Source organism: Stegodyphus dumicola, chromosome 9, assembly GCF_044657685.1.
Source record: "Stegodyphus dumicola isolate Sdum_Otavi_A_Nest chromosome 9, ASM4465768v1".
In the NCBI taxonomy this organism is placed as follows: Eukaryota; Metazoa; Arthropoda; class Arachnida; order Araneae; family Eresidae; genus Stegodyphus; species Stegodyphus dumicola.
Window position 1 is genome coordinate 43,859,870 of NC_140776.1, and position 15,893 is coordinate 43,875,762.

The 15,893-nt window shown below is 35.3% G+C and overlaps 1 protein-coding gene across 4 annotated transcripts in view; it reads left to right on the forward strand.

Annotated features, from left to right (window-relative positions):
- The window catches only part of LOC118196067 (protein SSUH2 homolog), a 137,284-nt gene that overhangs the window by 28,465 nt on the left and 92,926 nt on the right, over positions 1–15,893 (forward strand). The window contains exon 1 of one of the 4 annotated variants that reach the window (XM_035367452.2): positions 3,174–3,475. The exons of 1 other annotated variant lie outside the window; for it this stretch is intronic. In XM_035367452.2, coding sequence (XP_035223343.1) covers positions 3,334–3,475 — 142 coding nt within the window. In that variant the 5' untranslated portion in view covers positions 3,174–3,333. 2 more of the 4 variants (XM_035367453.2, XM_035367455.2) reach the window with 2 other exon arrangements.

Genomic DNA, 15,893 nt, shown 5'->3' on the forward strand with positions numbered 1-15,893 from the left:
TCATACCCACTTCTGCCTGTACCTGGTTGGCAGTTGTATCAGTCTGCCTTAGACATTGATTAAACTTTTTCAATTAGTCTGGAAAACTTGTTGACCAAAGCAGGAGTTAAAACCCTCTGTGTTGAAAAAATTAAGACATCGTCAGCAACATGAGATCTCGTCCTGTTCTACTGAAAAGTGAGGCAAGAGGAGATCGGAATGTTTGCCACCGTCATGGGCATTAAAACCTGAACCAGTGGCTAATCAATGTACTTGAATATGCAGAGTAAAGTTAGTCATTATTGTTATATTCAGAGCTACCCCATGCGATTAATCCAAACGCTAGGTCGGTATAACGATGATAAATGCAGGCTTCCAACATTCCTTCCCTGTATTGCCACCCCCCTCCCCGCACACACAAGTATGGCAATTATGATGCTACAAATAAAAGCGGGATTCGGCAGAGATTAGGACTTAATGCCATTGAACTTGTAGGTGTGGATATTTTTTTATTGTCAGGGAAAGCCAAGGCATTTGTCGTCTAGCTGACAATCCAGGACGTTGCAGACGTCGTAACTTTGGATGGGTAACGTATCCAATCTCCTGACCTAGGATACATGATGTGGCTGTAAAATCCTTAATAGGGATGCGGATAAGATGTCTTTCGTCTCGGACATAGGTGGTTGTGTGGGTAGGTAAGTGATTGAGATTCTGCACGTTATTCTGACTGGTCCTTCTGGATGCACTGAATGCAGATTTTCATAGAATTCAATGGATCTCAATCAATGCGAACAGCAAATGCGCGATACGGTAAATAGTCTCTAACATAAAAGGCGAAATACGATTTCTGAATGAAAATTCAACATATCAGTCTTCTTTTTATATTGCATTGAGATACCATTATTCTTTCTTGCATGCCGGGAAATGCTAATCATTTTCATGTCCCAGCATGTTCAACTTTTCATACAAATTTTAGGTTTATTGTGCACTACCATCATGGTGGAGCATTTTTTAATGACCAGCAGTGTACTTTGAGCTAAGAATTTTGATTTCAAATGCTATAGATTTAGGTTTATTTGATTCTGTCAAAGCAGTCGAGGACTATTTGGCTAAGAGAGGGACGCCGGCGTGGAGGACTTTTTAAGGTAAATTGGCTCGTATACGCGTTATACAGAGGCTGTTCGCACATTTTTTAGACGATTTTGGTAAGCGGTAATAAAAAATCGTTTGCTGCAAAAGAAGTAATTGTAATTGTACTATGTTTAAGTCAAAATTATCGTCTGTGGCTTGAAAGTTTTGTTTTTATTCAAAATGGCGAATTTAACAAAGCAGTGGTTCGAAGGCTACATTTACACTCTTTCCGAAGAGAAATATGGATAAAACTTAAGAAACGAAAAAACGCAATGTGCATCGTCTTCTTCCAAAGCATATCGCTCAACGCAGGACACGTTGCAGAATTCTATATGAGAAACACTTATCCAAAGAAAAATGGAAAACAATTGTCACAATAGATGAAGCATGGGTGTATTTAAATGATTGTAACAAAAAAGAGCCATTTATTATCATAAAAGGGGGAAAAAATTTAAGTACGTGGTTCAAAGAATCGAAAGAAAGTTTTTCTAACGGATTCATGATTGTTGCTGGTTTTTCTTATAATGGCAAGTTAAAAATAAAGAGAGTGAAAAAAAAAAAAATGTCAAGATTAACTCCAAATACTATCAGGAACATATTTTATCGCCAACTTTTCTGAAAGAAATACCATCGCTTTACCTACAGTGCCATCAATCTGTGAGACTCCATCAGGACAAAGCTACAGTCATACATCAAAATCCATTGTAAATTTCCTAAAAGAAATGGAACAAAAAACTGGTATCAAGGCCATACCCTTCACTGATATCCCTACTAAATCTCCCGATGTGTCACCTATGGATTTTTGTGCTATCGGACTTTTAAAAACTGCATTATCCAAACGTTGTCCCAAAACCCTAACAGGACTCTGGAAAGGTGTTCGGGAGGAATGGGATAGAATATCTCTTCTGCCACTTCAAAAGGCATTGTTATCCTGGAAATTGCGGTGTCAAAAGATAGTTCAGAATAAGGGATGTCAAATAGAACATTTAAAACACAAGAATTTTATGAATTTAGTTTTGTGAATACAATATACGTCGTCTAAAAAATGTGTGAACAGCCTCTGTACATGGGGAAAACCATGAAAACGCCCATGCAGCTGCCGTTCACGGGAATCAAATCTCAGAGGGACTATAAGTTTTCAGTGACTTTACCGTTTGGCCGGTTTGGACCCCCAAATGCAAGTAATTAAGTAATTGGTTGAAGCAACAAAATGTAGTTTCTAATATTTTTTTTTTTTTTTTTCTTTGATAATCTGTTTAAAACGTTATAATTTAATCTGTGACAAACTTTAAATAATTCAATATTAAAATGAAAGAATGGAGAGTAATTCGGTTGCTTAATTATTGAGTTATTAAATTTTATTAGAAATGCGCCTAGTGAGAACAATGACTACAAGTATTATGCTAGCCGTTATTTTGTTCATATTGCATATTATAATTAATAAGAAAATGCAGGGAAAGAATTTACTAAATTTGATTTACAGATCAGTAAATTTTAATAACAGATAACAAAACATTTATTGGTTATTGTGTCGTTTAATATAAGTCTTTCTCTCTTATAACAGCATGTACAATATAAAGACACCACATTTAAAGTAATATACATCTTTTTAATAAATAAACTGTGACATTTGCTGTTAATTATTAGTTTGTTGATGTAATGTCCACTAAAGCATTAAACCAGCCTGTGATATTGTTTTATTAATTTGTTGCAGTAATTGATTGATGCAATAAAATGTATGTTCCAATTTTTCGATTTTATAGAGGATTTAACAAATAAAAATAACAGGATTCGTATATTTCGCATTATAAATAGTGAAAAATGCCTTTGTTTGAGTCATCGCTGTTTAAAAGCCGCATATAAAAGAATAGAAAGTGAATGAAATGACAATGCTTATTTAAGTTTTCTTGGGTAATATCTTTGTGGTTCGCGCGGGTTTTTCAAACTCAGAAAAATGCAGAGGAGATATTGTCATTTCTTCTTTCATCTTCTGAGTTCCTTTACATCCCGGGAGCAATATTCTAAATATACAGCTTTCACCCTCACATCATTCACCGCAACCACCCAGCTCGGGAAGGTGCCCGAACTTCAGTTAGAAACCACGGACAAAATCTCGTTCTTTCCTTCGTAGATCCGTAGTTGATGGTGTACGCTGAAGATAAGCATTATGTTTAAATTACTGTTTTTATGCCTTTAATATACTGATATAGGATATGACCTTAAATGAAAGATATATTTCTTCACTGTTCTTGTTCAGATAGTCATCATAGAAATTTAAGAAAAAAAAATTTGGATAGTTATGTAACTTTGAATTCGAACATATCAATGATTACGCAAACGGGTTTATTGCTTATGAATGCTAGAAGTATGTAAATTTATTTTTCAAGGTTATATAAAATAGCTTGAAAATATATATGCATATATATGTATATACACGTCTTAGAGCTATTTAAAAATCTAACTTACAAAGAAGAAATCTTTAAAAATGAATCATGTTCATTACGAGTACTGAAGCTGTTAAACGTTGTCAAATGTTCAAAACTTCCCCAAGTGTGAGAATGAACTTTTAAGCAAGGTCTATCTTTTAAATTACGCTAAGCTGTGTGGTTTAATTACAGACTTTCTCAACGTAAATTTATTATTTTTCAAGTCAACGAGAATTGATTAATGCAGATTTTTAAAAACTGTTTGGTAATCTTTCCTTTTGTTGAAACTTCAGTGAATTTAAAGTAAGTTTTATAAACAGAATATCTTCTCGAATGGAATTAATTAGAGCAGATTTTTAAAAACTAGTTAATATTTAATTGCATTGAATTTCAATGGATGTCATCTCTCCTGAGCCTATCAGTCGCCGATTATCGTATCGACGATCAATCACACCCGCACGTGCATCCGGATCTTATAAAAGGCAAACAAGCTGCCGAAGTAAGCCACATTTTTCTTTTCCCAATTTTTTTTCCCTTCCCCCTCGATTGAGACTTTAATTCATCAAATGTATGTAATATTGGATGCAAATCTGCTAATTTTGAGAAGTAAACTGTGTAATATATGGTAAAAAGTTACTTGGGAAATGTATTTAAAACAGTTACCGGTAAATATTCTGAAAATTATTGGTCTGGATTAGGTATATAAGATTTTGGAACTTGCACGATGCTTTTTATTTGATATAATATAACAGGTTAGTAAAATCTGTAAGAAATGTAAAATATTTCTTAGAGATAATATACTTACTCACTTAATACCTATTTATTGTTTAACTGAGTATTTGTTTCTGTATTTTAATTGGACTATTTCAACAAAGGAGAAATGTGTTAATCATTATTTTCTGTCTTAGCTAGAAGCCAGTATTTCATTTATGTGTTTTTCACTTCTAATTTTTTTTTAACCGCCTACTTAATTTTGTGTTTCTGTAAACAAGCTAAATTTGCGTAAACGAACTTGAATGGTATCCTGATTGTATGACGCATACCTTATTGTGTCAGACTTTTGAATTAAGGTCAAAACCAGCCGATCAATAGATCAAATATTTTACCGTTTGCAGTTCTCATCTCAGTATATGTATATGGAATATTTTTTTTTTAATCTAATGGTGGGCAGTTTCCTATAAATGGAATAAGTTATGTAATTAATATAAATGCATAGCTCCTGCGCATTAATTTTCTCATCACCTACTTTCTCATTTAGATTCATGAGAAAATCACAAGACATTTGTATCAGATTTATAAGATTTAGCTCATTAACATCGTTAATTCAATCTACATTTATCAATATTTTTAGATTGCAACCTTGAAATTAAGCAAGAAAGGAATGATCTAGTTTACTTTCATAACAATGATAGCAAAGGGTCGCTACAAAACTAGTATAACTTCTTAATGGTATTGTGCAGCATTCGTATATTGCATTTGGTGAATTTCAAATAACCATTTTGTTTTTTCATGTTGTTAAGAGAAATAGATATATTGCATAGGATTTTAATTGCTGTTTTTATCATGTATAGTTTATATGTTTTTGTATTTATTTTATCAAAAAATAATGGTAATTTTATTTTATTTTATTTTATTTTTTTTTTGTTTACTGGGGCGTTTTATGTTTATTGTGACATAGATTCAGGGCGGCGAAGCAGCCGTACACCCCGAGCTGCATTTTTCATAGGAAACCTATTATAAGAGTTAGTCATGTCAATCATTGGAACAGAAAGGCTAATCGAGATTTATTAGGTTATGAAAAACTTCGCTGCAGTTATAAGTAGCTGGATGTCTTTGCGAAGGACTCAGAAAATGGGAACTGGCTCATATTCACATTGCGAAAAAGGATTGGGTCATATTCACATTACGAAAAAGGGATTGGCTCATATTCACGTCGTGCATGCGTGAATTACAAAGTCACATACTCTACATTACACGTAAGGTATGCCAAGTCGTTGCTTAGCATTTGACCCCAGGTCTAACTACCAGTATTCAGTTATCCCCTCGGTCATTGATGAGGGAAAGAATAACGATATGCTGAGTTATGATACGAAATTGAATTAAATGGAGAATTGGTTTTACATCCTATTCAAGGAAAGTACATAGAGATTCCGATAGTTTCACATTCTTGATATGTCTTCTTTAGTCCATCGAAATTTTTAAATGGACAATGCGAGTGACAATTAAATAATAATCTTAGTGACATTAATAAGGAAGAACTCCTTATTTAAGAGAGAGAAATACTTCAGAGTTTTCGTTTTTTAATGCTTAGGAAAACGAAAACGAGAGGTAGAAGAGCATTCGCTTTGAACATTCGCAGTTTGTTCTAAAATACAATCTCCGAAACGAAATTTCAAATATTGTATTCGAATTTTCCTCATTATTGCTGCAAGTGTTAATTTTTCTGAAAGGAGTTTATATAGATACAAATCGGTTAAGAAGAATCTAAGACCAATAACTAAATATATTGCTCTTAACAGATACTGCATTATCTAGATAAGGGCAACTAACAGGAAAAAAAAAAAAAAAGAAAGAAAAGAAAATAGTACTTTAAAATGTTAGAACTAAAGTTTTATGTAAAAAATTAGCAGCTTTTTATATGAAAAATTAACAGCTATTAGAGCTTTCATTTATTTCCCTATATGTCGTTTTAACATTTAATACATTGAGTATTGAGCTAGGCGGCAAAAGCTGCGTCCCTATACTTAATGAGAGTGTCTATACTTAACGGAGGACCATGGGCACCATTCTTCTACTATTGTGGTTAATCGGTTTAGCGCCTCGTCCATTATTCTCTAAGGCTGTACGTAATACTTGACACAGTACTTGACAATACTTAATACATACTTGACATGATATAATACTTGACCGTAACACAATACTGACTTAATTCTTGTTAATACTTGGCGGTAATGCCTGACATAATATTTGCTTCTAATACATATTCTTGACATAAATACTAGCTTCTAAAAAGGTCCTGAGATGTTTATGGACTAGGCACAGGTCTGTGCCTATATCTGATAGTTTGTTCATTTACCTTTGTAATTTGCCTGATTAAGTATCTTTGTTTGATCATATATTTACTAAATGCCTTCCTGTTTGTTTGAGGCATTGGGATATGCATGCCATTTGTGATAGGACAGTCCACTATATAATAGTCAAGGGCTGCCAGTGTCACCGCAGGAGCATTGGTCTGTATTTGTAATAGCATGTTTAGTATAGTAGATGGGAAAAAGGATCGTGTCCTGAAATATATCTGACAAGCATTGAATTGATATAGATCCTGTCCGTGTCCACATAGGTGATTAGGTACGACGGACAGTCTGTATTTAATGAGAAGAAAATCCATCTTATCCCATCCTTTATGTATCCTTCACAATATTTCTGGAGATATCTCGATGAAAATGGATAATATAGCTTATACAGATAACCTTTATATACTTTGCATTAAAGATTAAATTATCGAACCCCTCACCCGATTTATCCCACTGATAAGACCACTGATTGTTAATAGTTCTTTTCACATTCGATTCTTGATGAGCGGTTTCCTCCGTGTGCAATAAGAATACGAAACAGTTTCCCTTGAAGGTATTTCTGCCTTTAGCAGGTAGCACTCACGTGATCTGCCATAATCAATTAACCAACGAGTCGTTACAAAATTGAAAATTTTTTGGTTCATTTATATTCAGATCTAAAAAATTATGAAACGGTGTTAAGTTTTTGTACATAACAGCCATGTTAATCAGAATTATTGTTTATTCTGGATGCTAAAAATAATATGAAATATAAGACGTGACTAGAAGTAATAAAAAAAATATAGAACGTTCTCTTCTTAGAGGTTTAAAAATACATAGAAATTTAATATTTTGTATTCTGTTTGCGAAACGAAAATTAAAATCCATTTCTTCCTTTCCAGGTACATGTCTTTCAAAATTAAAACTTTAAAAATTGTATAACTTTAGATGTTGCAATCGTACTGGTACGTAACTAAAACATATGTGCGTGCTTTCAGCGATTAGATTTTCAAATAATGATGTTTTGCTCAGGCTTCATATTCTTGTTTATTATTGTATTTATTATGTCTTTAAAAATAAGCTAATCGCTCGTTCAAATATTTTTGTTCAAGACCTTGTAGAGAGCCATTCAACAAACCCGTAACTATGTAAATAAACTGAAATTACGTTGTGCATTATGTGGAAGCGGTATGGGAAGGGGTAGGACTACTTCCACGAGAGAATGTATTATGTATTGAATACCGATGCAGTAAGTTTTTCGTTTCTGTAATCGGCTGTACTGTTTTGTATTTTTTGCCTTTCTCAGTTTGCCACAAACCATATTCTTTACATAGTATGTCCTAAGTGTAGATTATAGCTTGTAATTGACCTAGTTTTTTTTTTTTTTTTTTTTTTTTTTTTAATGCATTATTTTTCAGAGCTGCGTATTTATTAGGATTATCTCGATAAGTCTTGTCTTTGAGAAATTTTGAGAACTAATAGTCACGTGAGATGAGCTCAAATAACAAAATAACAGAAGAGTTTTGCAGTGGAATGCTTTCTGGCGTATATTAGATGCTGTCGAAGTGTATGTATTTGCTGCCTTTCCGTCGAAGGCTACCAACCTGCATGAAAATTATTAAATCCACGCACAGACAGTGCTGCAGCTTTGACGCAGCAAAATTGTTTATCATATTGCAATATTCTTTGAAGTAATTGAGCAAGTCAAATGTCCCTACTGATAATGACCTCAAGAAAAATGGTTATTGATAGACGAAGCACTCAACATTTATACTATATCAGTAGCTTAAGGTGAAGGCAAAGGAATCTGCTCACTTGAATGTAAATTTTTTCATAGTTGTCCATGGAGTAATGTAGGTATTCACAGCTCCATTCAGCTATCAGGGAGGCAATCTTCTCAGAAAATGAAGGGTTGTAGACAAAAGTAATCAAAGCTTACTTTCATTGAAAATTGGCTATTTTGATTGCAAATTCTTACAAATAATCGGTATTAAGATATACACTGAAATTGAATTTCGAAAGTTCCAATAAATGCTGGAACACTGCTGAAGCTAAAAGTGAATACGTAAAAATTATCCGTCCTGCTCTTAATCACCGTCTTGAGCAATGCTCGCTTGTGGCCGAAATTGTGGCATTCAGTTGCACAAACTATCGTTATATTTTATCATAAATAATTAAATTGTAACGTTGCGCGCCTCCAACTTGCACGCAACCAAGAGTTGACTGTGAAAACTGGATAAAATACAGAGTCTTGTGAAGGGTTTAAGTCCCTTTTTATTCAACGTAAAAATTACAATTGCGTGCTCTTGACGCTCACAGACTGCGCCAACTCGGCGGTCAAATAAAAATAATAACCTGAAAAGAAACTAAAGACAAGACTCTAACTACGAGGCTCTCTAAAATAACTAACTTACCGCGTTTTACAATACCGCTGCTAATTCAGCAGACTTGAAGCTCACTTGAACGATTAACACTACTTCCCGCCAAGCACATAGGCCGAAACGCGGGGTTCTTCAATTTCTCGCTAACTACCTCCGCGCTCGTGAAGTAAGAATATCACACACCGAACTTGTTTCCTTTCTATTTAAATCATAATACTTCCGCTGATAATTTGAATCCTTGCGCGTTCTACTAAAATTTACATATTCTGGCATTGGCAGTTCCAGGGGAAAGTAAGGCTTGACAGGAAAGATAGTTTAAACTTAAAATAAATGTTAGTTAAAATAAATATAAACCCTACATTTGCCGCTGCCAGAATTTGGAAAACTTGGAAGCAGGTCCTACAAACGACCTGTTGTAAGTTTCTCTAATTCTGAGCTAACTGGCGAGAACCTCGTTTACACAAAAAAAATCTTATGTAACAAATTGTATACTAAAATTCTGTTGATCGTTATAAAGCTCTCTTCTTACAGCAACTTTTCCTGGACTTCATCAATCAATCTTGGTCTTTCCTTCCAGCATCTGGAAGGAATAAGTATCAGTATCTTTCTAAATACATTATAATTTACACTTTCTTGACACAATAAATTTTTGTTTTTAAACGATTCGTTTTTCTTAGTTTTTGCTTACTTCACATTCATTCAATTTTTCAAGCATTAATTTAACTTTACCCTGGCTCTCCACCGTGTGTAGTGTCAAACGGGAATATCCGTGTTTTAGTCTTACAACACTTCCCCTAACCACCATGATTTGTTAGAATTCAACGACCAAATAGACACACCTTACTCGACATTCTACAACTCAATGAGCTACTTTACTATTCTTAAAAATTCAAATGTAGGTGGAGAACCCTACAAAACACATTCATTCTAACTTCCCCCTCATTCATCTTTAAACATGCAGGCTTTCGCTCTAAAGCATGACTTTACAGTTTAATACTTAAATTTTGACTTCATTGCTTTTAAGCATTCACTTTTAGCATCTACAATTTTATGCTTCTAGACTAAATTCTACTTTTACATAACATTCAAGTATTTACATACATTTACAAAATTTTAATACATATGATTTTTACAATTTACCATAAAATGAATAAGAGAAAATAAATTTTTACTTTACTCAAACTTCGCCAAGCTGGCGGCACTGAAACTAAAATTCTTATTAATACAAGAATACGAAGTTATTTTTATCTTCGGCCAAATTTTGGCTTTAACATAACAGAATTAGTCTTTCGACCAACAGAAAATGCTTGTTTTTAGCTTTTACACTTAAAGAAAATAATACTTTTGCCTTAGCTAAATAAAGTAAAACAAAACTAAGTCTCAACCGAGACATATTGACTTTCGTCAAAACATAGAACTTCGTACTTATGCATAACATTTCGGAACAAAAGAGAAAAAAAAAATATAGAAGGTTTTAATTTATCTTTGAGTTTTCGATGCTTGAAACTCCGTCATTCGTTTTTGGCAATATTGTTCCCAAGTTAGAGGTTTCATGGATGTTAATCTTCTCCTTACTGCCCTCCGAGTGTCGTCCACATTACTTTTTCTCTTGCGTCCTCTACATGCTGTCCTCTTGGCGGAGTAATCGTCTGGTTGTTGGCATTTCCGTTTTTCCCTGGGACGGCTGGTCTTGACGTCCTCCGGTCTGGAGTCCTTCTTGAATTTCTTCTGTTCGTCGTATTTTTGTGCCTCCTGTTGCCGTTTCAGTTTCCGGAACGGCGGCCTTGCTGGCACCTGACTCTGTGGCCGTGTGCGCGTTCTCCTTGATGTATAATTTTTCTTGCAATCCTTTGTAGGTGGTGTTTTTCTCTTTACCACGGTTTCTTTACTCGGTGCAGCTGTATTTTTGTTTTTCTTAAACGCTGGAGTTTGAAAATTATTTTTTCTTTTTGATACCGACGTCCGGGTTGTAGAAGGGCTAGGTATCTCTTCAGTTCTCTGTTTCTTGGGTGGTGGAATAGTTGTTGTTGTCTCTGGATCTTCTATTTCGTTTAGACTTGAGTCCTGCAAGAAACTTTTAAGGATTTCAAAATCATTTGGATTATAGTATTTTTTCACCTGGTCGGGACTTGCTTTACAGATTTCCCCTCTCTCGTTCTTAAGATATAATACTACTCCTTTGATTTCCTGAATTACATAGGGGCCTTCAAACTTTGGAGCTAGCTTTGCCGTAAAATTGTCTGGGGCACTTGATAAAGAAAATTTCCGCTTCAATACTTTATCCCCAACTTTAAAATCTGCTTCACGGCGTTTTCTATCATAATATATTTTCTGCCTATTTCTTGCCGTATCCGAGGTTTTAAGCGCCTGATCAATCAGCTTTTGCACATCTTTTTGTTTAAACTCCTGCTCTCTTTGTTGCACAAAGAATAATTTATCTAAAGGCGTAATTAACTTTCTGCCTAAAAATAATTCTGCTGGAGTTTTTCCCGTAGTATCATGATTTGCCGTTCTTAAAGCATAAGCTAATTCATTTATGTAGCCATCCCAGCGCTTGTGATGTGTGCTCACGTAACTGCGAATTATTTTTACTGTGTTTTTATTAACTCTTTCTGCTATGTTAGCCTGTGGTGTATACGGAACCATTTTGATATGGCGTATGCCAAGTCCATTGCATATGTTTTCAAATATTTGACTAATGAATTGTTTTCCGTTATCGCTAATGACTTTTATCGGTGCACCGTATTTTAAAATGTATCTGTGTAAGAATGCATCTGCGACTGTTTTGGCTGACGCGCGTTTAAGTGGAACAATTTCTGTCCATTTTGAAAAATGATCTACTATTACTAAAAGAAAACGATTTTTATTTAACTCGCTCTGGGGGAAGGGACCAAGAAGATCTATGCCTAAAATTTCATTCGGAAATGTAGCGCGAATGCTATTTAAGTACCCGGCCGGGCTGTAATTAATATCATTTATTAACTGACATTGATTGCAGGACCTGACATACGCCGTTACTATTTTGTATAATTGCGGGAAATATACCGCCTCGCATACCCTTTTTAAAGTCTTTCTGACCCCTAGATGGCCCGCTGTTTTTGCTTCGTGCAACTCCTTCAAAATGCTTAATCGAAGCGAGGCTGGGATGACTGGTTTATACTCAAGATTTTCGTTTGTTGTTTTCGTATAGAATAATAAATTATCTATTATTTCATAGTTTTTTGCTCTATTTTTTATCGCATCGATATCTGTATGCTCAAAGCTTTCAGGGTCTTTCAAATAAGCATAGATATTTCCAAATTCAGGATCAGCTTTCAGTTCAGTAATAACCATATCTCTAGAATCTAAAATTTTTGAAGTCAACACAGCGCATTTAAGTTCATTTCCTTCATCGTCCAGTTTTATACGAGAAAGTTCGTCAGCTACATTGTTTTCCTTACCCGGTTTATATTTTATTGTGATATTATATTCTTGGAGTTTTAAAGCCCATCTTATTAACCTGGGCGTTAGGTTTTTCCCCGAGTAAAGTCTACCAACAGCCGCATGATCCGAAAAGACTGTTACTGGCGATTTGCCGAAATAAACTCGAAATTTGTGTACAGCCATTAATACGGCTAATGTTTCTCTTTCTGTAGCTGTATAATTCCTTTGTGTCTGATTCAACGTTTTACTAAAAAATGCCAGAGGATGGTTATTTTGCATAAGAACCGCACCCGCCGCATAGTCTGACGCATCTGCTGCAATTTCCAGGTTTTCGTCCCCCTCCGGGAATTTTAAAACAGGGGCATTAATGAGCGCTTCTTTTAATCTTTCAAATGCTGTGTTAGCTTCCGCTGTCCACGTAAATTTACCCCTTTTTCGTTTGATTACTAAGAGTGGTTCAACAATATTAGCGAAATCTTTTATGAAAGATCGATAAACATAACCCAAGGAAGGAAGAAAGTTTCTTGGCGGTGTTGGGCGGTGGGAAATTCTTAATAGCTTTTATTTTTGAATCTTGCGTTTCTATACCCTTTTGCGAAATTTTATAACCGAGATATTTAAGTTCTTTAGTTGCGAACTTGCATTTTGAGGCCTTAATTGTAAGACCGGCCTCTTTTAATAATTTAAAAACTTGTTCTAGATCATTAATGTGTTGTTCCAACGTACTACTCGTTATAATTATATCATCTAGATAAATTAAAGTTGACTTTCCTAGGACAGGCTTTAGAACAATGTCCATAGCACTCTGGAATGTTGATGGGGCCCCACACAACCCAAAAGGCATGCGTAAAAATGTATAAGTGCCCGATTTTGTTATAAACGCGGTTTTATGTATATCTTCGGGTCTCATAGCTATTTGATAGTAGTCAGACGTTAAGTCCAAAGTAGACATATATCTTGTCGATTTGATCTGTCTAATGATCTCGTCTATAACCGGCAAAGGGTAAACTAGAAATTTGGTAATACTATTTAGTTTTCTGTAATCAATAGCAAACCTCCAAGCCCTTTTATCCGAAGGAGGAAACTCGTTCTTTTTCCTACATAGTACGACTGGACTCGCGTACTCACTATTTATGGGCGTTATTATTTTATTCTTTAACATCTCCTGAATATGTTCTTCGATGATTACGTCTTTTTGTTTGTCATACCGATAAGGTTTAGTCCTACAAGGTTTTTCGGCATTTAATTGAATCTTGTGCGTCACTATTTGGTAGTTTCCTGGTTTTTCTGAAAACAAATGAGAAAAATTACTCACCACTTGCTGTATTGCTTTCCTTTCATGGTCATTCAGATGGCTAAGGTCCAATTGCGGTGTCTCCACAGGTTCCACCACCCTCTGGTCCATCTCCAACACCACGGAACTATCTTGAATATTTAATTTGGCCCTCGCGGCCCTTAAAAACTCCATACCTAAAATAAGAGAACGTTGCAGATCTTTCACCACAAAAATTAATACTTTGAGACTTTCCTCTTTTACCTGTAAGTTTAATGATAATTTCCCGATGCAGTGACATGTTTTTCCTTGCGCCGCTATAATTTCCGTATTTTTGGTTTTAAATAATCGTACCCTATAAAAATTCTTTTTGAAGAAATTTTCACTCATAAAATTTCCTTCTGCTCCTGTATCGATGAGGGCTTCTACTGGTACATCGCCAACGAGGACTTGTATAATTGGTAGCTGTGAGTTTTTTACGATGACCATATTTAAATGTCTATTTGAGGGTTTTTTTAAAACTTCCGGGGTCTGGACCCTCCCTTTCACAGGCCCCTCTACTCGTTTAAAGCTTTCCTTTCAATCTGTGCCTTCGGGGTACGCGGATGTTTATTTTCAAATTTTCTTTTTGGGCCTTGACCTTCGAGTTTCGATGCGTTAGCTTGATAGCTTTTTCCCCCATAAGAGCGATTTCCATTTCTGGTTTCCTCCTTTGAAGATTTCCTTCGGGTACTTTGAGCATATGTTTCCCCTCTCGCTTTTTCCGCTATTCTGCGATTTTGAAACTTCACCGCCAATTCGAAGAGTTCCTGCAATGTGCTTGGGTTTCTAATTTCAAAGTAGTCTTGAACAGCGGGTAACAATCTTGGTAATATTATTTCAATAATCTCCGCATCGGGTTTCTTCCCATACAGCATATCCGTTAGCTTAATTTTTCGTAGAATAAAGTCCGTCAATTCTATTATATCCCGTTGATAGAAACTATATAGCTCGGCTTCCAGCCGTGCGCGATCTTTCACTATGGGGAAGGCCTTTACTAACGATTTTTTGAAATTTTCAAATGTATATGTCTGGCTTCCAAATTCCCCTAATAAAAATTTGCCTATATTTTCCACCATAGCGCGGCCTGTCCTCTTAGTGCTGATGTGGCGATGGCAACTTTTTGTCTTTCAGGAACAGGGTAGAGCTGAAAGTGGTTTTCTAGACCTTCTAGAAATACCGCCACCGAATTTTTTCCGTCGAAATGGACGTTTGGCTTGATTGACGCTCTCAAAGTCTGGACCAGGTATCCAAATCCTTCCAACTGAGTTGTCATTTCTTGGTGTTGTCCAGCGGCTTCCATCCAATTTTCGGCCATTTCAGTTCGATAAGTGTTCGGGCGCCAATGTAACGTTGCGCGCCTCCAACTTGTACGCAACCAAGAGTTGACTGTGAAAACTGGATAAAATACAGAGTCTTGTGAAGGGTTTAAGTCCCTTTTTATTCAACGTAAAAATTACAATTGCGTGCTCTTGACGCTCACAGACTGCGCCAACTCGGCGGTCAAATAAAAATAATAACCTGAAAAGAAACTAAAGACAAGACTCTAACTACGAGGCTCTCTAAAATAACTAACTTACCGCGTTTTACAATACCGCTGCTAATTCAGCAGACTTGAAGCTCACTTGAACGATTAACACTACTTCCCGCCAAGCACATAGGCCGAAACGCGGGGTTCTTCAATTTCTCGCTAACTACCTCCGCGCTCGTGAAGTAAGAATATCACACACCGAACTTGTTTCCTTTCTATTTAAATCATAATACTTCCGCTGATAATTTGAATCCTTGCGCGTTCTACTAAAATTTACATATTCTGGCATTGGCAGTTCCAGGGGAAAGTAAGGCTTGACAGGAAAGATAGTTTAAACTTAAAATAAATGTTAGTTAAAATAAATATAAACCCTACAAAATAAAGCGGAATAAGAGCGGGATAAAGGTTATTCTATGTCTCATGTTCTGTAGTACTACATTTTGTGAATTTTGCTGAAGTTTGAAGTATGCGTTGGGATGCTGCATAGTATGGGGGATTACAGACATAATTTTCCGCTCCTTTGTTTTAATGTCAAAAGAGCACATAGCGTATAAATGGTCGATTTTTGATTTATTTGAAACACATCCTTATCATATTTCATGTCTTTGCATGAAATACTGTTATTGTATTTTTATAATTGACGTAACTTTTTCGCAT